At 38.0% G+C, this 24,151-nt stretch overlaps 2 protein-coding genes across 2 annotated transcripts in view; both read left to right on the top strand.

Moving 5' to 3' along the window:
* The window catches only part of LOC133979959 (NACHT, LRR and PYD domains-containing protein 5-like), a 133,318-nt gene that overhangs the window by 105,316 nt on the left and 3,851 nt on the right, over positions 1-24,151 (top strand). The window contains 3 exon segments of the mRNA XM_062418508.1: positions 14,647-14,820; positions 18,565-18,738; positions 19,170-19,343. Coding sequence (XP_062274492.1) covers positions 14,647-14,820; positions 18,565-18,738; positions 19,170-19,343 — 522 coding nt within the window.
* On the top strand, positions 347-12,147 carry LOC133979974 (protein NLRC3-like). The gene is made up of 5 exons (XM_062418527.1): positions 347-425; positions 870-1,028; positions 1,677-1,781; positions 9,965-10,200; positions 10,310-12,147. Exons 2-5 carry the CDS (start codon positions 901-903, stop codon positions 12,145-12,147), a joined length of 2,307 nt encoding a protein of 768 aa, XP_062274511.1. The 5' UTR covers positions 347-425; positions 870-900.

Raw genomic sequence — 24,151 nt, 5'->3', positions numbered from 1 at the left:
CCATTCAACCAAACATACACATACATAATATCAAAATAATTAGGTGAGTGCTCTGACACCCGTCAAAATAATTAATTACACAATAATATAATATAATGAAGTAAATTATAATAAAGTAAAATGTTAGTAGATCAGTTCATTGTTGGTTTGGATTTGTTGACAATAAGAAAAATGTGGAAAGTTGCAGCCATGTCCTTTAACTTAGTTGTTTCTAGTTGGACACACCTTTTGTCTCTCTCACAACCACACACACACACACACACACACACACACACACACACACACACACACACACACACACACTACTTACAGGAAGAAGAAGGTGGGAGGAGCAAACATCAAACAAAGTGAAAGCATTCACTGGGTTCAGACGACATTTTAGAGTCATGAGAGCAGAAGGAGGAAAACATCAAGTGTGAATCAGGGTGAGTGTTAATGTTACTGTAGACCTGGAAATATTGAGTATCTATTGATCATTGCTGATTACTTTTTAGATTAATTGTTAAATTTGATTAAATTGTGTCAGAAAAAGAATGAAATCACAGTGTTGAAGTCTTCAAACGTTGTTTCCTTTTTTCTTTTCCTGGTTTCTGCGTCCTCACAGCGATGTAACGTGACTCACTGGTTCTGTTAAAATAGAGAGAAGTCACAGTTAAGAACAACACAGATGTTTATCTGAAGTCTGTTTGTTGAATTTAAACCAGAGTCAAAGTTTATCTTTGTGATGGACAGAAAACACACATGGTTGTAGTTAAACTCATGTAAACTAATAAGAAGATACAGAACTAACATGAGAGACAGGACTGGGTTTATTATACTGTGTGTGTGTGTGTGTGTGTGTGTGTGTGCGTGTGTGTGTGTGTCTCCAGTGTTACTGGTTTACCTCTCAGACTACAGAAGATGAAGGAAGAGGAGGAAGAGGAGGCCGGAGCAGAGTCTCTAATATCCAGCTGTCTCTCTATGAAGAGTGACGACTCCAAAGATTTACCTCCAGTCTTCAGTAATGAACCTGGACCCTCAGACACAAAGTAAGAGACTGTTTCTACTGTAAACTGATCTGAAGATGATTCAGAGTTGAAATGTCATTTAAAATCAAACCACTGTGAGTAGAACATGTTTAAGTTCAGTGAAACTTAGCATGTCACCTGCAGCTTTATGAATGTAAAGAGGAAGAGACAATAACACTGTTCTTATTTTCATTTAAATAAATGTGTTCAGTTAAGAAATAACTTAAACCCTTATGGGATAATATTTTGATAATCTCATAGTCAAAAGCACGTTGTAAAACTTTATAACTTCATGAGGGAAAAAAACAGAAATCATCAAAGCTGAACTTTGGGCTTCAGTCACTGTAACTGTACTGCTCATTAGACAGAGACAGAGAGGTAAAGTCCAGGGAGGAAAGGCAGATAAGGATTCAGCCTTCAACTCCTTATTGTACAAACAAACTGAGTTTACAGGAGATAAATGTTCAGGATATGTTTCATATTCATTCAGTGTTTTCACATGTTCAGATCTCTTTGCTCTCACATCTGTTTTCAGCTGTAGATACAACATGCAGAAGGAGACTTGAACATACTTGTTGTCATTAAATCATGATCATGTGCCATGTTTCATGTGAGATCTGCTCTTTATAAGAACTAATGATATGTATAAAATGATTGTTGTTTCTACAGACAGAGAGCAGAGTCTCTAATATCCAGCTGTCCCTCTATGAAGAGTGACCGGTCTAAAGGTGAACCTCCAACCTTCAGTAATGAACCTGGACCCTCAGACACAAAGTAAGAGACTGTTTCTACTGTAAACTGACCTGAAGATGATTCAGTGTCAAAATGTCATTTAAAATCAAACCACTGTGAGTAGAACATGTTTAAGGTCAGTGAATAATTAGCATGTCACCTGCAGCTATGTGAATGATCTTTATAAATAGGCAAGGCAAGGCAGTTTTATTTATATAGCGCATTTCATACACAGTTGCAACTCAATGTGCTTTACATAAAACAAACATTCAACAGAATTTTTTTTTTTAAAAACATGGAATTTGAGAAATAAAAATACAACCCAATCATAGTAAACACGTACATACAGATGAAGCCCCTTGAAAGTTCCCGTTCAAGCTGAAAGCCAGCTGAATGGCAGCTGACTCCCAGCCGGCTGCCAGCCGACTCAGCAACCCCCTCCTTCTCCTGGGCGTGTCTATCTTTTCCTGTAAACCCACCTATTCATTGTAATACAGGGTATGACCAGGTGATGGCACTTCTGTCACAGAATAGCCCACATATTCTATGAATTTTTACTGGTCATCCGAACCAGTAAACTTACTTACTACCTAACGTAACCCACTGACTTTTTATATGCACGCACCACAACTTAGAAAAAATATTTTAAATTTCAAGGAAGACCATGACTGAGCAAACAATTTGCAGACACAGATACATGACTATCTTGAATAAAAAATGCGGAGTGTCTATTTGCACCCTACACGTAGCCTATAACAACGTGAAAACATGGCGGGTATTCATCTTCCACGCCAACAGAAAAGGGCGAATTTAGAAAGGTTTCATATCTTATGTTTGTTCTAAAGACATTTCTGGCGGGAAAGTTGTATTATATTTTCATAATCTTTCCTCAGTGAATGCATACAAGCGTAAGTTTCGCAGTTAGACACGTTATAACGTAGGACCGGAGCGGTGGCGTAACGGGCAGAGTGTCCGTCATTAGTGCGGGAGACCTGGGTTCGAGTCTTTGCAGTAGCAGTTACTTATTGACAATGTTTTCAGCGGAAAAACTCTGCTGCATTTTCATAACTTTGTTAAGTAAATGCATACAACCCGAAAATAACTGACTTTACAACCTTCAGGTTGTTAAATGATGGAAATCAAATCTTGACCGATAATTCTATGGTTCTCTGCTATGTGCCATTAGTTTAATATGTGTTTAATGATGTTCTCTTGGTTAACAGGAAGTGTGTTTGCCTGTAGAGTATTTTAAGAGTGTTTTTATTGTTTAGCAGTGAAGAAAGGAAAATGAATGGGATGTTTGTGCTAGAAAGAGAAACAAAGTGTGCGTGACAGGATTTGGCAAGAGTTCATACTGCAAAAAATCGGAACACATTTTCAAATCAAAAAATTAAATAGCCTACTGACTGATTATTTTGTTATTTGTTTTGAATCTAACACAAAAAAGAAAGACAAATTGCTTTTCATATTTCAATTTTAGGCTCAGATCAATTATACGAAATGGAAAAACGTAAACGACTGTATTTGATTTTAGGCAAGGCAAGACAAGGCAACGCAGCTTTATTTATATGAAAATAAACATTTGACAGTGAGAAATTAGAAACAAACGTAAAAACAAGGAATTTACAGGATGATTAACCTTTCATTTGATGCTGGTTTGAATATTCTCACACAAATTATGCCAGAGTGCTAAAACTGAGAATGAGTAGTTCAGCGTCTGCTAATTTGTGAATTGTAGAATTGTTGAAAAATGTGCAAGCCAACCCCGGTCTATTCAGTGCATGCTGTAAGTCAGGTAAGCCCATCCACTTTATTAGCATTATCATTGCTTAACTTTTTGTTTGGGCTTAATGGGCTATTTGGTTCCATTGCCACACAAATCACGCAAGAGTGTTCATGGCCGTTGCAACTACAGTACTTTCTGAGAAGGGGTGCGGATTTGGCGGGGTGATGATGGGTTTGGGGGGATGGTTGGGAGCCTGTTCCATTGTCTTTCAAAGCGAATGCCCCCCTCCCCCCACACCTGTGCATGTCTCCTGGCAAACTGTGAATCCTTTGAATTTTTCCTCCCACGGCTCTATTACGCCTGCTCTCATTATAATCAAATTATTTTAACTATTATTTTTTATAACATATTGCATATAAAATAAAAATAAATGAATCCCATATTCCTGCATTGAACAGACTCACTGGAGCTGAGGTTAATGTTAGCTGCACGGACAGAGACGTGTTTTCTCAAGCGAGTTCAAAGTTTTATCTATTTTACTTTCTTTTGACAATGACACGCTGGATGATGATTTCGGAGGTAATCCGACAGGAGAAGGATTGTGTAAACCAGTCGGTCTCAACAGGGCTTACGATTGGCTACGAGAAAGTGACGTGTCGGGGGGTGCCTCGAGTGGGAGATCCCCCTCCATTCATAACCCGTTGTGCGCCAACGTCATTCATTTCATTTTGACTTTTGACTTTGTAATTACCGGATAACGGAAACCCAGTATCAGTGTCAGAATATAATAGCAGCAATAAGAAAAGAATAAAGAACAATAAATAATAAATACAAAAAAACAAACGAACAAACAAAAAACTATAAGAACAATAATAGTAAGAAATATGTAGTAAAATAGTCGTGACATTATTTACATTATTTACACCGTCCATTGAAATACTATGTATTACAGTAGGCTAAATAGCGCGTCCTGTTTTGAATCACTAGACGGGGTATGTCACATGGGCTATTTCTTGGTTTGACAGTGACAATGATTTGTCAGAGGTCCTGTAAAATGTACGGTATCTTCAATTGCATCCTTCTAATGAATTAACTCAGTTTATGTCCATGGACATTATAATGAAAAAGCTAAAGGCTTAATATTAGTTTGCATCCAGCGTGCTGCGTGGACTTCATTACATCTGCTGCACCGCTGCTACCACAATTATGAAATGCTAAGTTTATTGTCAGTGACTGTGACCTTCATAAAAGTAATATTTTACAAATCTGCATTATATAAACTAACGAAATTCGTTAAAGTAAGTCATTTGGCGACTTCTAAGTCATTAAACTAAGTCTTACTTTTACTGGAGTAAAGAGTTGAATCAGGACGTCTGCTTTTACTAGAGTCTTTTTTACACCAGTATGTAGTACTGCATACTACACAGGCATGACTCAGAATAACAAGCTTGCACTTTTTAATCATAGTGCGTTTTGTTAATTGATCGGCTGTGTTGTGTTTTACCGGCGCACAGCAGCTTCAATTGCATCCTTCTAATGGATTGAACTATATTGCACCCTTCATTAGATAGATAGATAGATAGATAGATAGATAGATAGATATACGTTATTGATCCCAAGCTGGGAAATTATAGTGTAGCAGCAGCATTACACAGACACATAGTGACGATACAGTGACAATAACAACAACATATAGTATAAGGCTACTTTATGAAGAAGAATAGAAGTAAATACAAGTTATATTAGTGTGTAAAACTAACTCGGGTCTCCTGCACTAATACCTGCGCCTCCCCGTGGAAAAATGAAGCATTGCAACTGGTTTTCACTCAGCAGTTTAGGGGCGTTTCCAGTCGGGGCCTCATTGACACGTCATCGCATTTCCCCCCTGCTTCCATTATCGGCCAGTCAAGGACCTATCAAGGGGCGGTCAAGGAGCCATCACGGAAACAGGGGAAAATTCTAGTGGCTTCATCTGTACCACCCCCCCCCCCCCCCCCCCCACACACACACACACACACACTAATAATAAAAACAAAGTACAGAAACATAGAAAGAGAGAGAAATAAAATACTATTATAGAGCATTAAAAATAAGATTGCAGCATAAAATAATGATTTGCTTTAAAATCATTAAAAGGACATAGAGTGCAAATGAAAGATTAACATTTAAAGTGCTTTGAAAGAGCTCAATCATAAGCAGAGGAGAAGAGAAGTGTTTTTAACCTGGATTTAAAAATATTCACAGTTGGGGCTGATTTCAGTTCTGCTGGTAGTTTGTTCCAGTTGTGTAAAAGCTGCTTCACCATGTTTAGTCTGAACTCTGGGCTCCACTATCTGACCTGAGTCAGTAGATCTCAGAGCTCTACTGGGTTTATATTCTACTAACATGTCATTCATGTATTCTGGACCTAAACCATTCAGTGATTTGTAGACCAGTAGCAGAACTTTAAAATCTATTCTATAGCTGACTGGGAGCCAAAGGACAGAGAGGACAGAGGAAAAGAGAGAAACTGGAGAGAAATAACAACAGTTTGTCTGTTTCTAGCTAAGTTAAAGCTAATGTAGTACAGTTGGTACTGTGACTGTTTGGGGCAAATAAACATGAATGATCCAACAATCAAACTTTAGCAAATGTTCTGTCTGAATAAACTCTACAAGTATTGTCTGTGTATGTAAAGCCTGATATATCTTATACCTCTGTGCTGTAGACCTCTGTTGTTGCATATAAACTGTTAAAAACACATTAAGGAGTCACAGCTCTGCACTGGGTGACATTTTCTTTCAGAAAGAGTTTGAGTTTGTTGAGAAATGACTCCAAAGACTTGATGACTTAAGTTATTTGAGAAACTTTGAATCCTCCTTTCCCCACTCCATGTATGTAGGAGAACCAACATTGGCTGCAAAATCATGTAAGCCCCTCTGTAGAGCCAGTGTTTGGTTTGTCCATTCTGGGCTTCTGTAGAAACATGACACTGCAACATGGCGGCCTCTGTGGAAGAGGAGCAGCTTCCTATGTAGATATAAAAGGCTCATTTTAAACTTACTAAACACAATGATTCTTATTTTCATTTAAATAAATGTCTGTTCAGTCATGAAATAGAAACTCATACCCATATGTTAATTTCTTTGAATGATGTTATACTGCCTTATAGTCAGAAACATAATAAGACTTTATGATCTCTGCTTCCTGAGTGAAAATGTTCCTAACAGAAATCATCAAAGCTGAACTTTGGTCTTCAGTCACTGTAACTTTACTGCTCATTAGACAGAGACAGAGAGGTAAAGTCCAGGGAGGAAAGGCAGATAAAGATTCAGCCTTCAACTCCTTATTCTCAGCAGAGACTGAAAGAAACTGACTATAGATACAGTGAATTAATAAAAAATAACTGTTAGGGTGATGAATATGAGATGATTATGACACACTGTGTAGAAATACTGACACTGAGCTTCATACAGCATCTCTTCAGTCTAGCAAACTGAGAGATCCACATTAGTGAATGTGTAATCTGGTTATTGCAATAAAAAATATAAATTTACAATGTAGTATAAAGTCCAGAGTTTAAAATAAAAAAACAAACTAATGAAGCTGTAAACCGAATCATGTTCCTGCACATGCTCAGTTGCTTCTGCCCAACCCTGTCTCCTAGATAATACATTTATATATTATTAAGTTGTTTTCCCCAAAAACGTGGCATTGACAAACACAAACACTGAGTCTGTGTGCGTTCGTGCTGCTTAAAGGACCAACATGTAGGATTTAGTGACATCTAGAAGTGAGGCTTCACATTGCAACAAACTGAAGAGCCTCATGCCCCATTTTAAGTCTGTAAGAGAACCTATGGTGGCTGTGAAACTAGTAAAAGTAAAAGGCCCTCTGTACACTCTAAAAAATAAAACATTGGGTCAACAAAATAAAAGATGTTAACGTTTTCCACTAGAATTTTTAAGTTAAGCCAACTGCTGGCAGAATTACATTAATTCAAAGCAATGTTTTGACTATGGTGAAGTAGCTTTTTGGCCACAATAAAACGCATTTCTAAGTAACATGAACTTAATAATAGTCAACATGAATGCAAGTATTTAAATTGATCCAACATAATAGTTAGCATTATGCTAACTGGCCAACGTTAGCTAGACATGATTAGACTATTATTCAGATGAGAAGAAATACTAAAGATAACTCGCTAACACACAACCTATTTGTGTGCTAATTTGTTAGTCAGCTAGCGAAAGTAAATTAGGTAGCTACTTAAAGTTTATAAACGTAGCTAGCCTACATGCTAATCGGAGCGGTGGCTAATGGGTAATCCCATATTAAATTAGCTTGCCAAGACGTTTTCCCTGACTACCTGGCCACCTATTACTCCTGCATTTAAGCCTACTCATCAGTAACAGGCTACAGCTACTAGCTAACGTTACCTCAGCACGCAGACTGTCGGCTAACGTTACTATCAACACTGCTCAAATTTCAGAGTAAGGACTTCCAGATTTCGGTATTCAGTTACAGTAGGCTATCGCCAACAGAATCCTGAGTGAATGCACATATATCTTATTAAGCATAAAATGACTTACCATTCACCACAATGCTTCGATGAGTTTCAGCTGTGGTCACCATGTATTGTGGTCACTCGTTTGGCCTTGAACATGCCCACGCGCATGCAGTAGAGGGAAACATGTCATCAAATTGTATTTAACATTAACATAACTTAAAATTAAATTATTTTTTGATTAACTGAAAATGTTAAACTCAGACAAGTGAGGCACCAATGATCTTCCCTGCTGCATTCACTGTGTGCTGGAGGGTTCTCTTGTTGGAGGAGAGGTGCAGCTTCCAAACCACACAGTGATGCAGCTGGTCAGGAAGCTCTAAATGAGACCATGGTAGAAGGAGCACATGATGGGTGTGGGGGCTCTGGCTCTGGTCCAGGAGAGGTCCTCTGTTATGTGCACACCCAGAAACCTGGTGCTGCTCACCCTCTCCACAGCAGCACCGTTGATGGACAGAGGATGGTGCTAGGTGTGTGCTCTCCAAAAGTCGACAATCATCTCCTTTGTCTTCTCCACATTTAGAGAAAGATTATAGTTGCTGCACCACGTGGTCAGTTGGCTCACCTCCATCCTGTAGCTTGTTTATCATTGTTAGTGATGAGATCCACCACAGTCGTATCATCCACAAACTTAATGAAGAGGTTGGAGCTGTGCTTTGGTGTGCAATCATGGGTCAGCAGGGTGAAGAGCAGGGGGCTGAGCACACATCCCTGGGGGCCCCTGTGTTCACTGTGATGTTGCTGGATGTGTTGTTGCTAACCCAAATTGCCTTTGGTCTACCAGTAAGAAAGTCCAATAACCAGTTGCACAGGGAGGTGTTAAGGCCAAGACTGTCTGGGTTCTGAATGAGCTGCTGGGGGATGATTGTGTTGAAGGCTGAGCTGCAGTCTATGAACAGCATTCTCACATATGAGTCCTTCCTGTCCACGTGGGTGAGGTCTGAATGGATGGCAGTAGAGATTGCATCATTGCAAACTGGAAGGGGTCCAGAGAGGGAGGGAGGAGGGATTTAATGTGCTGCACAAGTATCCGTTCAAAGCACTTCATGACTGGGACTGGGAATCAGTGCAACAGGTCAGTAGTTATTGAAACTGGATGGAGATGGCTTGTTTGGCACTGGTATAATTGAGGTGGCATTAAAGCATGTAAGGAGAACAGCCTGCCTCAGAAAGGTGTTAAAGAAGTCTGTGAGGACATCTTTGAGCTCTTCTGCACAGTCCTTTAGCACACAGCCAGGTATGTCTGGACCTGTTGAGCTTCAAGTCACTGCAGACTTTTTCTTATTCTTGGTATTAAACCAACATAACAATCTTTTCCTAACCTTAACTAAGTGCTGCCACTGTATAAACAACCATAACAAGTGTAATGCTTCTAATAGCAGATGTTTTAGTGCAAGATATTTTGTTGGGAAAAAAATAAAATGGATACATTGTCAGAACATTTCATTCATACACTCAGTATCACAAGTGGACTTTTCTGTTTGGCTCAGTTGTCTCTTGCTTATCTTTCCTCATTTTTAGGAGTTTTGTTGTTAACAAACAAAAGTCATTTTTACATTGACTTATTTGTATGTGTCCTTGTGCTCTAACAGATGTATTGACTCCACTTCCCTCCTTATGAATAATCTACAAAGCCAACTTTTGAACATAGTATTGTAAATCCTGCATTGTGTACATCCATGTTTACTAGCTTGCAGTCTTCTTCTTCTTCTCTGCCTTTTCTGGGACATTGTGTTATCTCTCTATTTACTTTTGAACCCTTGTAATTGTAGTATATCATATGTAATTTAAAGTTGAATGTAGTGAAGCCCAGAGCCTGAAGAACAAAGAAATGTGTAACTATTTAAATACTGACAGTCTGGACTGTTTAAGTGGGAAAGATCTGCAGCTTGTGAGCTGTTGGTTGGTCTCCACTAATGTCATGTGTCATAAAGAATGTGTTCATGTCCACAGAGAGAGGAAGAGGAGGACTGTTTCTGTGGAGGAGCAGCTGTCCTGCTGTTCTTTGTGTCAGGACGTCCTGAAGGATCCAGTCTCTACCAGCTGTGGACACTGGTTCTGCAGACAGTGCATCACCTCATACTGGGACCAGTCTGCTTCATCAGGAGACTCCTCCTGTCCCCAGTGTGCAGAAAGACCCAGAACCAGACCTGGACTAAAGACAGACAGTCAGAACAGCGCTGTACAAAGTAAGACTGAAGATCTGTCCGCTGATGTCATCATCTCTACCTCCTCTATCCTACTGAACATATATACATATATACATATATACTGACATATTTTCTTCTTCTCTTTCAGCAGAAAGGGGTCTGCAGGCGGTTTTAGATGAACATCAGATCAGTCTGAGCAGCAGATGTGAACTTGTGACTGATGAAGCAGGAAATGAAATCCTCCTCATCAGCATCTACACTGAGGTTTACATCTTAGAGGGACTGAGTGATGAGGTTAATACCCAACATGAAGTGAGGCAGCTTGAATCAGTTTTCAAGATGAAGACCCTCCATGACACTCCAATCAAGTGTCAGGACATCTTTAAAGTCTTACCTGACCAACAGAAACACATCAGAGTCGTTATGATGAACGGCGTCGCTGGAGTTGGAAAAACCTTCACAGTACAGAAGTTCACTCTGGACTGGGCACAGCGCTCCGAAAACCAAGATATCCGTCTGCTGATTCTGTTCTCGTTCAGGTCGCTGAACTTGATCAAAGATGAGCAGTACAGTCTGCTCATGCTGATCCATGTTTTCTATCCAACATTACAGAAGCTCACAGCAGAGAAGCTCGCTGTCTGTAAAGTTTTGTTCATCTTTGACGGCCTGGATGAAAGCAGACTTTCACTGGAATTCGAGAACAATGAGGTAGTGTCTGATGTCACACAGAAGACATCAGTCAGCGTGCTGCTTACAAACCTCATCAAGGGGAAGCTGCTTCCATCGGCTCTCATCTGGATAACTTCCCGACCTGCAGCAGCCAATCGGATCCCTTCTTCATGTGTTAGCAGGGTAACAGAAGTACGAGGCTTCACTGACGCCCAGAAGGAGGAGTACTTTAGGAAGAGATTCAGTGATGAAGAGCAGTCCAGCAGAATCATCTCACACATCAAGACATCCAGGAGCCTCCACATCATGTGTCACATCCCAGTCTTCTGCTGGATCACTGCTACAGTTCTGAAGGACATGTTGACTACAGACCAGAGAGGAGAGCTGCCCAAGACCCTGACTGACATGTTTTCACACTTCCTGCTGGTTCAGACAAAGAGGAAGAAGAACAAGTATGATGAAAGAAAAGTGAAGAGTCCACAGGGGCTGACAAAGGCCGACAAGCAACTACTTCTGAAGCTGGGGAGGCTGGCGTTTGAACAACTGGAGAAAGGAAACATCCTGTTCTACCAAGAAGACCTGGAGCAGTGTGGTCTTGATATCACAGAGGCCTCGGTGTTATCGGGATTTTGTACAGAGATCCTCAAAAGAGAGAGTGTGATCTTCCAGAAATCAGTCTACAGCTTTATTCATCTGAGCGTTCAGGAGTTTCTGGCTGCAGTCTACATGTACCACTGTTACACCAGCAGGAAGACAGAGGTACTGAAGAACTTCCTGGGAGAAGACTACAAACACAGAGAATCAGAACCAAAGTCTTTCTTCAAGAAGATGTCTGCTTATTTCAGAAACATTGATAGTGATGTCTTCCTGAAGGGAGCCATGGAGAAATCTCTCAGCAGTAAAAATGGCCACCTGGACCTGTTTGTCCGCTTCCTTCATGGCCTCTCTCTGGAGTCCAACCAGAGTCTCTTAGGAAGCCTGCTGGGTCAGACAGACAACAGTCCAGAAACCATCCAGAGAGTCATCAACAACCTGAAGGAGATGAACAGTGAGGATGTCTCTCCTGACAGAAGCATCAACATCTTCCACTGTCTGATGGAGATGAACGACCGCTCAGTACATCAGGAGATCCAAGAGTTCCTGAAGTCAGAGAACAGATCAGAGAAACTCTCTGAGGTCCAGTGCTCAGCTCTGGCCTACATGCTGCAGATGTCAGAGGAGGTTCTGGATGAGTTGGACCTGAAGAAGTACAACACATCAGAGGAGGGACGACGGAGACTGATCCCAGCTGTGAGGAACTGCAGAAAGGCTCAGTAAGTCCAGATGTGATTAACATTATAAATCAGTGTAGATCAGTAGATTTAATCTTCAAATATAAATGATATGAAACTCTTATTATTGGTAAAATAGTGCTCTAATTGTTTATATCTGCAATAACATGTCAGTTATATTTCATCCCAGATGTACTTGAGTTTATTCAAATATGAGCGCAAACAATCTTGATTTTACAGTTGGTTGTATTAATGTTGCTAACTTAATGAACACAATTATTCAATGTATTTGTAGTAATTATAGGATTTTACAGTTTTAATAATTCAGCCGTATTCATTTGTTAATCATATTTTTGTGCTGAATCAGTTTTTAGATTCTCAGAAAATAAAGTTGACAACTAAACATAATGCAGTCATCTGTTATGCACATCTAAATATTTAATTACATGAATATTTAATTATGTTTAGGTCTAATACTTTCGAGCCATTTGTTTCATTTGTGTTCAACAGTCACTACTGTTCACTGAGTTGAACTGAATACAATTTAAAATCAAATTAAAATTAAAAATAGTGGACAAATGTCGTCATGTTAACTTTGTGGAGACAGACATGGGATCAGATCACACAGACAGACTGTGAACATTAAGGAAGCCTCAATGTAACTCCATTGTCTTTCCTTCATCTACAAGATGCAGGTCTGACAGAGAGTGATGAGAATTATTGTTTCATTCAAACACAGTGAGACACCATCAGCTGAACTGGGACTGTTCTGGTAGCTTACTGGTTAAGATGCCATATAACTGCAATATCTGCTGATCTCTCCTCTTGTTTCTATTAAATAAATAAAATGCTCCTGAAACACAAAGATTATTTGATCCACTCAGTAAATGTTAATAAAAATACAGAATATCAAACTGTTTTGTTTCCAAATGCATGAAGTAAATATAAAGTGTCCTCTTTCATGATAACATATGTTGTAATATATGTGTCATTACAGACTTTCTGGCTGTGGACTCTCAGAGTCTCACTGTGAAGTTGTGGCCTCAGCTCTGAAGTCCAACCCTCATCTGACAGATCTGAACCTGAGTAACAACAAACTGTCTGATTCAGCAGTGAAGCTTCTCTCTGCTGGACTGGAGAGTCCAAACTGTAAACTGAAGACTCTGAGGTCAGTTCACTGACTGTAGCTTTGGTAGTTTTTTTCTTTGTATTTAATTGAAATCTTTCAATGAAGTGTCAAAAGTTAATTCTCTCATGAATTCTTGTTCTGTGTTAAAATGACTTCCAGAGTTTAAACTAATTTGAGGCTTCAGCAGTCTGAGTTCCACATATCAAGTTAGTATCTTTGAGTTTCTTCAGTGTTTCCTGAGCTGCAGTGGAGGGATAGTGTTGTAACTCAAAGAGGGAATTTTATTCTAAATATTCTGAAACTTTGAGTCAGATAAATCAAGTGTGAGTCTACCAGACTGTCAAAGCCTCAAATTAGCTTTAACTGAACTTATGAAGTCATTTCCTGCAGTGTAGCTGTGTTAGGAAGAGACCACTTCACAGTCAGTATGGACAGGAGGAATGATTACTGCCACCAATAACATGTTTAAACTACACATACCTACTAAACTACCAAATACAGGAAGGAGGTCATGTTATAAATAATTAACTGGGTTTTAGTCCAACATGTCTGATTTCATATTGATCCTCTAATTAAAGACTTGACTGAGTTCAGCAGCATTTAATGACTCAGTGTTGACATGAATATGTGTCTGAATGTCGTGGAGACATTTGGATGATGTCTGTAGAAGGCTGACATTATGATGATCCACAATAACACAATGATGAAGTCACTCTGCTCATTTTAGAGAAAAGCTGACAAGAAAAATGTGACACTGGATAATTCACTCTGAACCTCTGAAACTGTTTTTTACATTAAATCTTACTTTCACTTTAAATTCGTTCTTTAAACTTAAACCAAGAAACTCAAACAGAACAAATATAATATCCAGTATTTACTTGTTCCAACACTTTTATGAAGCTGTGCAGTGTTTATACTGACTGAAATATTTAAACACAACATGCTGTGATTTTTTTTATGGCGACACCATTAAATATAAATATTGTAGATATATTGAACATTCTTTTCCTCCTATTGTCCCAAAATCCATCCTGACATATTAGCTATCTTTGTTAACGTTGGGATCTTGAGTAGAATATGAAAAAAATCTCAGCTGGTTTTTTAACTTGTATTTGGCTGCACAACATGAGTTAGTATAGATGGAGTCAGTGGTGGAGCTGCAGAGTTTAAGAGGTGAAGTCACTACGTCTTTATTGAAGTAGCAGCATGTTGTCATTAATATTAATGAGAGCTCTTTTTCACTGTTTGTATTTGACAGTTTTTAACCTGCATCCTGTTGGGTTCAGCTCTTTGGAGTTTCCATTTTCTAAACTTCTACATTTAAACCTTCTTCAGCTCTGAGCAGATTTTGAAACACTGAATGATTTCAAGCTTGAACTTTGTCTTCTAAAGTAACATCATTTATTCTTTATTCAGTTTGAAGGACTGCAGTTTGTCAGAGATCAGCTGTGCTTCTCTGGTCTCAGCTGTGAAGTCCAACCCCTCCCTTCTGAGAGGGCTGGTTCTGAGTAACAACAAGCTGCATGATTCAGTAATGAAGCTACTATGTGATTTCCTGAAGAGTCCAGACTGCAGACTGGAGGCTCTGGCGTGAGTTCATTGACAGTCTGTTACTATTGTTGATCTTAATGTTTAACAACTGCACCTAATTTATGTACATATATAACTTACATCCATTAAGTTATTTATCTGATTGTCATATTTATTTTTACTGTACAGTTTAGTCTGTAGTTATAAAAGATGACTGATTATTAAATAAATGTAGAAAATGTTCAGTTAATTGTTAAAGTAAATTAATAATAATTTGTTATATAATTCATATTTTTTGATTAAGAGTCACATCTTTATCAAGAAGATTCTCTCAACTAATATCTGTTTTAAACTGATCATTTTACTTTCTGAGGGAGAAATAGTTTCTAAGTTTACATTAATTTTAATGTGTTTCATTAATAATGTTTGTTTACTGATAGTCATCCTTCACCCCACACACACACACACACACACACACACACACACACACACACACACACACACACACACACACACACACACACACACACACACACACACACAGTCAAGTTATATCTTAAGAATCTGTGCAGCTTCTCCACTTGAAAGAGAAAGATCATCTACTCAGAGTTTATAACTGGATTTCACTCAATGACCAAACAGCTTTTCCTTTTTCTTCTTCTTTTATTTGCAGGTGCAGTTTAGTTGACAGATGAATGACTTTAGTTGTATTTCAATAGTTTCATTAGGTGAAAAAACCTTAAAACAAAGAATATATTATAAATACTGTACATACTGTATATACTATTGCAAATAAATACAATGAAATAAATATAAGCAGGAAAATATACACATTTGCAAATATTGTGAAACCCAAAGTGTCCTATTTCCTTTAACCCTTTCATGCATGAATTATGATAACCTCAGTCAGGATGTTTTATCTTAAGTGTTTTATTTCTCTTCAGGCATGAGAAAAATATCTGAACTCTATTTTCTTTTTCATCAAATTACATTACATTATAATAACATAAATTAACTGATTTACAACTAAAAACCTTACTGCAGATGAAGTGGTAGTGTATGGGATGACGTACTAGTGTCCACTGTGGAGGCTGAAGTGCAACTATGCATCAAAATCCATCATCATGCATATATAAGAAAACAGCTTCTGAATAGCTTTCCACTGTAGTGACACTATGCATGAAAGGGTTCAATTAAACATTAAGAGCAAATAAAGTTACTCACTGTCATTATTTATAAGCTTCACATCAGGTAAAGAATTCATTTTACTACATTTTAATGTTTACTGCATTTTAATATTAACTGAATTGTAACATTAATGTAACATTTTACTGTCATATTCATTTAATTTAATATTTAAATTACACAATGTTTTAAACCAACCTTCCACACATGAATTAAAAAGTCCCCCATTAATAAATACAGTCACAATCAACAGATTGAGAAATAAAGCATCAAGTAAACCCTGGCATTTAAAGAGTTACATCATCAAGCCACGCGTTACCAGGCAACCAACCACGTGGGTAACCAGCAGCAACAGTTGAGCTGCAGTAATAATTCATTGCAGACAGTCTTTAAAAGTTAGCCGTCTTACCGGCTGCCTCTCTGGTGTTTGTAGATGTTTCTGCTCTGCACAAACAGGCGAGCAAACAGTCTCTCTTCCTGACGCTGTGTCGTTGTCTTTTCACCTGCTCTGCTTCTGCAGGGACGCTGTGTGCCGCTTTTTTTATGGTCCGTGCTGCACAGAGCGACTGTCAATGGTTCCTTCCGGCTGGCTCAACAGCCTGTGGAAACTTGATATGTGTTTGTTTATTTGTTCATTTTTCCTCCAATTTATCCATTTAAACAGCTTATATTCCTTTAGGTTGGAGGTTTAGATTTCCTCTTTCTCTAGTTTACACACACACACACACACACACACACACACACACACACACACACACACACACACACACACACACACACACACTAAAACTCTTCATTTTTAAAATTTAATTCTTTAAATTTAAATAAAAACTCAAACAGTAACAAATATAATATCCAATATTTACTTGTTCCAACACTTTTATGAAGCTGTGCAGTGTTTATACTGACTGAAATATTTAAACACATGCTGTGATATTTTTATGGTTACACTATTAAATATAAATATTGTAGATATATTGAACATTCTTTTCCTCCTATTGTCCCAAAATCCATCCTGACATATTAGCTATCTTTGTAAACGTTGGGATCTTGAGTAGAATCTGAAATACATTTCTGTGGGTTTTTTAACTTGTGTTTGGCTGCACAACATGAGTTAGTATAGATGGAGTCAGTGGTGGAGCTGCAGAGTTTAAGAGGTGAAGTCACTACGTCTTTATTGAAGTAGCAGCATGTTGTCATTAATATTAATGAGAGCTCTTTTTCACTGTTTGTATTTGACAGTTTTTAACCTGCATCCTGTTGGGTTCAGCTGTTTGGAGTTTCCATTTTCTAAACTTCTACATTTAAACCTTCTTCAGCTCTGAACAGATTATGAAACACTGAATGATTTCAAGCATGAACTTTGTCTTCTAAAGTAACATCATTTATTCTTTATTCAGGTTGATGGACTGCAGTTTGTCAGAGATCAGCTGTGCTTCTCTGGTCTCAGCTCTGAAATCTAACCCCTCCCATCTGAGAGATCTGAATCTGTGTAACAACAAGCTGCAGGATTCAGGAGTGAAACTTCTGTGTGACTTTCTGGAGAGTCCAGACTGCAGACTGGAGACTCTGGGGTCAGTTCACTGACAGTCTGTTACTATTGTTGATCTTAATGTTTAACAACTGAAAGTTATTTTTATATTTTCATATTTATTTTTACTGTACGGTTCAGTCTGCAGTTATAAAAGATGAATGATTCTTGAAGAAACTGTAGAAAATGTCCACTGTTAGTTGTTAAAATAAATGAATGTTTATAATTTTTGGTAAAGAGTCACATTTATTTACAGAAGATCCTCTCAACTAATATCTGTTTTAAAATTAACTTTACTTTCTGAAGGAGAAATATTTTCTAAGTTTACATTAATTTTAATGAGCTTTCATTAATTGCGTTTTAATGATATTGACAGGGTTCCCACTCTTCTCTTGAAATCATTTTTCAGGACATTTTCAGCTGCTATTCATCTTTCATTATTTCTTTTTATCACTATTATAGTTTTTATCTTTTATTCTTTATCTTGTATTATTTTATCTACTCATATTTTATAGCTCAGTGCGCATTAGTTACCAAATACATTTCTACTTTATTTCCTATGTTTTTGTTCTTCAATCAAACTGTAAAGCACTCTGAATAACATTAGATTTGTTTGAAAGTTGTTATATAAAGAAAATGTGTCTGATTGATAGCTGTGATGCTAATTTCTCCATGTTTCACATTCATTTATGCTAACAACATTAGCAATAAGAACCCTTCTAAAACATTTACGTTCACTCACAAGGCAGAGAGAAGCAGAGGGAGGAGAAATCATTTTCCAGGAAGTTTTACTTTTTCTCTCGTTTTCCATGACTGGAAAATTGGTCCATCATGTTCCAGGTTTTCCAGGACGCGTGGGAAACATGATTGATCCTTCAGAACACACACACACCAACACATACACACACACACACACACACACACACACACACACACACACACACACACACACACACACACACACACACTTCCTGTAAGGATGAACCAAACAAGATGACCAAACAGCAAGGAACACACACAGAAAACCTGAATTCGTCTGATTTGACTATAAATTATTTTTTTATCTCCATCATTTATTCTTTATTCAGATTGCAGGACTGCAGTTTGTCAGAGATCAGCTGTGTTTCTTTGGTCTCAGCTCTGAAGTCTAACCCATCACATCTGAGAATGCTGATTCTGGGAGGAAACAAGCTGCAGGATTCAGGGATGAAACTACTGTGTGACTTTATTGAGAGTCCAGACTGCAGACTGGAGGATCTGAGGTAAGACACCATTATTACTTCTGGTTTTCATGAACTGTGTTTGTTTACTGATATTGATCATTCAGAACACACACACACACACACACACACACACACACACACACACACACACACACACACACACACACACACACACACACACACACACACACACACACACACACACACAGATCAATGCAGGTATTAAAACATTATTCATTATTCATGACTCTGAATATGTGTCTGAATGTTGTGGTGACATTTGGATGATGTCTGTAGAAGGCTGACATTATGATGATCCACAATAACACAATGATGAAGTCACTCTGCTCATTTTAGAGAAAAACGCATTGATTAGGATATAGTAATATTTAATTACACATTTAAAACCTGAATTCATCTGATTGGATTATACATTTATTTTTTATCTACATCATTTATTCTTTATTCAGGTTGAATAGATGCAGTTTGTCAGAGATCAGCTGTGCTTCTCTGGTCTCAGCTCTGAAGTCTAACCCCTCACATCTGAGACAGCTGAATCTGGGAGGAAACAAGCTGCAGGATTCAGGGATGAAACTACTGTGTGACTTTCTGGAGAGTCCAGACTGCAGACTGGAGGATCTGGGGTAAGACACCATTATTACTTCTGTGCTGACATTAATAAGATGTGACAGTTGTGATGTCACTAAACTGCAGACATAAAGCTGATATTAGGCTGATCCACACTGAGTATATTAATGGGAAAGTCTATTTTCTTCTTCAGTGGTTTAGTCCATCAGCTGTGTCAGATTAATGTTGAGCTGCACATTTAAAACCTTTATATAACAAGAAGAATTCAACACTGGATAATTCACTCTGAACCTCTTCATCTCTTTTTTTCTTTTATATTTAAAAGTTTTAACCTGCTTCCTGTTGGGTTCAGGTGTTTGGAGTTTCCATCTTCTAAACTTGAGAGCTGGACAAAAAAATACTTTATCTGATTAATCGTGATTCTTATTTGAATGATAAATAATCGATTGTTGAAATCCAGAGATGGATCTTTGCATTTACACCTTTACTCAGTAAATGTGAACATGTGCACTGTGTTGTGTGTCTGCAGTGGTTACTTGTTGTAAATGGTTCAGTTAGAGCAGCATGATGAGTAAAATGTCTGCTGGGTGGAAATCCAGTTATTACAACATGCACTTAAATGTTATTTTAAGTTAAAAAGCAACATAGATGCTAGCTGCTATATTAGCTGCCTAGAGCCGTGGTCTCCAACCTGCTGCTGGAGAGCTACTGCCCTGCATGTTTTACATATCTACCCCCTCTAACACACCTGATTCTAAGTATTAACTCATTATAAAGCAGCTGAAGCTCATCAAAGGGTTTGATAATGAGTTAATTATTAGAATCAGGTGTGTTAGAGTGCAGAGATACCTAAAACATGCAGAGCAGTAGCTCTCCAGGAGCAGGTTGGAGACCACCGGCCTAGAGTCACAACAGTCCCAGAAACAGAGCCATGAAAAGTGTCAGTCGGTGGACCCGCTGCAGTTTACGGGACTGTGATGACTCAGGATGGTCAGCTGACTCTGGCTGTCTTGTAGGGGATCTAAGGATCACATCTTCAAGAGGAACAGACTGAAACAAGACTCCACACACTGATCTGAGCTCTCTGATTGTGTTTGTTAACAAGATATAATCTGTGACTCTGAGATGTGAAACTGTGGAAGTGGACTGAACAATGATCAGATTCTACTGTATTCAGTGTGTCTCTAGCTGCCGGGGAGCTAACAGCAGCCAGCAGCTGTCTGCAGTATCAGACTGATGTCAACACTAATACAAACAGTGCACATTAACTAATGAGCAGACTTTCAGTTTCTGCTGTCTGTGCTCAAAGTGATAAAGTTTAAACAGCAGCTACTGACAGTCCATGTGCTGCTTTACAGGATAGCTCTTATGTTTATTAAATATAATGATGAAGCTCTTGGAAGTGATGCAGGTCTTTCATTAGTATTGGTCAACTGTAGGGCTGCACAATTAATCACATTTTAATCACAATCTCGATTTGGACTTCCTACGATCAAATGAATGTGATCGAGCGATATTGAAAATGCGTCCTCTATCCATAGAGCGCCCCGCATCAAAGCATTTATGCCACTGCAAAGCAAATCAAGCGCTCCTTAAACCACTGTCTGATCTGAGCCTGTGTGAGCCAATCAGAGCTGCTCCCTGCATTGCGCAGCCTGAAGTTTCTTGGTTGCAGTCTGAAAGAGTAACGCATGAAAAATACATCAGCAGAGGGTGAGGAGTCTTTCCCTCATAGTGGATCATCATGCTTTGTCTGGAAATGACCCATACTGAAAAAGTGAACACATTTTCAGAAATGTATGCAAATGTGTCAAAAAACTTTCATATTTTTAATACATTTGCAAAAACGTGTAAGATGTGTTTTCACTTTGTCAGTATGGCTTATTGAGTGTAGACTGATGGAGAACATATTTATTCAACATTAAATTGACACTATAACATTATACAGTATGTAATAATAGAGGAAGGGGTCTGAATACTTTCTGAAGTGACTGTTCATAGCTAAATACCACTGGATGGACACAGCAAACATTGTGACGTCATAGCAGGAAACTGACAGGTGTATTAATGATTGAGCCTTCCACTTAGAGAGGTCTGCTATTGATTCTGGTTTCACTCTGAGAGCAACATTAACAGGTTATATCTAGAAATGTTTTAGTGTTTTAGTAATTTAACTACTGGTTGAACAGTGATGACACCCACAAAACACAGGAAATACATTTTACCAGTTAATAAATGTTTGAAACAAACCATCAAAAATACTAATGTCCATATTTCATTTCTGAAACAAAGAAAGCAGAAGTGATTATCTAAGTTCAACTAGTTTATTACTGAGGAACATATAAATACTGTTTCACTAAATATCTTTTTCTACATTGTTTCTTCTAATAACTAAACTAACTGTCTGCTGATCAATAAAAGACTTCCAGATGTCTTAGAAGTGGATCAGGATCAGAGTTGATTTATTGTACAGATGGAAATAAAGAAGATCTCTCATTAAGACTTTTTAAACTGAACCAACTATATAAATAAAATCAAATATATATATATAATTATATATTATTTATATATAAATATAAATCAATATATGGGCTACTAAAACTCAGCATACAGAATGGCAACATGAGATATATGTATACTAATATATATGACTAATATAATAAAATAATTAAAATATTACATGTTTAGTTTAAACAAGTAATAATTCAAATTATTGTATTATATTAGTCATATTCCTATAATAAAAGTGACATCTATTTGCAATTTAAAAAAAGGTGCAAGATTTCCCTTTACAAATATACATCAAGAAATGCTGCATGTTGAAATCCCCACCTTCTAGAGAGAACTAGACTACTGTGGAGGTATACATGGAGGACAGAGATAGAATCATCTATGTAAAAAATTATGAGGAAATCAATAAAAATATTTATTAAATGATTAAATGATAAGGATTAACAATAACAATACATATAAAGTATATATATATATATATATATATATATATATATATATATATATATATATATATATATATATATATATATATATATATATATAAAGAATATAAGAATAAAGCGCAGTCATAGGGATGGGACTTCAGGTCTGAGGACTGGTAATGGTTTACCTCACAGGTGAGGTAAGGGGGAAGAGAGAGAGAGATATAGAGTGGGTTAGTATTGCTATAAGTTTCATGATGGTTAGTATTAATAAGTGTATCAATGGTACTATATATAGTGTTATACTATAGAGAGAAAAGGTAAGAGGGGGAGTTGAGAGAGAGAGAGAGAGACACAATATGCACACTGATGGCATGATGCCACCAAGCTGTAAAATGAATGAGTAGCTACTGTAGTAGCCTAGCCGTGATACACAACTAAGCTGCACAATTAAGTCGTTTTTCGAAGAGAAAAGCTGCAATTACAACATGTTTAAGCATCCAGAATTATAACCACGTTAATAACGTTTGTAAGAAACCAAACCGTTTATCAAGATTTCAGGGAGATAAGAGTATTAGCGTTTGTGTAGGCTGACCAAACGTCCTCTTTTCCCCGGACATGTCCACTTTTTACGTCCCGTCCGGGGCGTCCGGGTTTTTTTTATTAATTGATGATAATGTCCGGTTTTCCTTCTGTGTGTGTATATGTGTGTATAGGTGTGTGCCCCCTCTACCCCGGTTGTCATTGTTTGGGTTAGCGTGTGTAACGTAATCCCCGAGAGGCTGCCCTGTGGGCGGATCTCCAAAACTCACAACAAGAGAGCAGCAGACACCGGCGGTGCAGCTGAAGCGTTCAGATGCCAAAGCGCAAATGCACGTTCACAGATGAACTGCGAAAAATTCCCAGTTTACTGACCCGGTCGGGACTGGCTGAGTGCACCGTGTGCGAAGCTGGTACATATGTGTCTGTGTCCAATAAAGGTGCCGGGGACCTCACAGCTCATATGGACACAGAGAAACATAAAAAAGCAGTGCGAGGTGAGAGTAGTTCAGCAAAGTTGACAAAAAGTTCTTTGTGAAACCCGGAAAAACAGAGGATGCTGTAAATGCAGCGGAGGGTGCGTTGGCATTTCATACTGTGAAACACCACCACAGCTACAGGTTTTTCTAATACAGAAGAGGTATTATTTAGAACCTTATTTCATATTATTTATTTATTTATTTATTTGTCCACTAAGACTTGAAAAGAGAGCTATTATTTTACAAGAACATTACTTCTATCATTATTTTATTCCAGCGATTTTACTTTTTTTTTTTACATTTGTATATATATATATATATATATTTTACAATTGAGGCATAATAAAAAAAAGTTCAGTAACCTATGAGAAGCCTATCTGAATTTCTGTCTTTGAGAGATATTATTTTGTAATATAACAAAACATTCTATCCATACATATAACTTTAAATATATTAAAATTATAAGGAATCTTTGAGTAAACTGCAAGTATCATTTAAGTAGGCTATCTCGTGGCCGGGCTGAGTGTCCTCTTTTTTGGAAATCAAAATATGGTCACCCTACGTTTGTGCAGATCACTGATTTACCTCAGGTACCACAGACACCACCAGAAAGCTTGCCCGTAGCAAGATGGCCGCCAGTGCGGACGCTCTAAATCTAGTGTTCTATATATATCTATGGTTGATGGAGTCAATAAATGAATGGGGATTAACGGAGAAAGTACCGGCAATTGTCACCGACAATGCCGCCAACACGAGACATCCGGGAGTCTCCCGCATATTGATAGCGGCTCCCTGACGTCCGCAAATGAGACGTAATGTCCCGGAATCTGGAGCGTGCACTACAGAGTGACTGCGTGTGTGTGTGTATGTGTGACTATAAATGCAGCGCGTGATAGCAAAGCGTCTTTA

This window comes from Scomber scombrus, chromosome 5 (genome assembly GCF_963691925.1).
Source record: "Scomber scombrus chromosome 5, fScoSco1.1, whole genome shotgun sequence".
In the NCBI taxonomy this organism is placed as follows: Eukaryota; Metazoa; Chordata; class Actinopteri; order Scombriformes; family Scombridae; genus Scomber; species Scomber scombrus.
The sequence above is the reverse complement of the archived record's forward strand: the minus strand, read 5'-3'. Positions and strand labels throughout refer to the sequence as shown.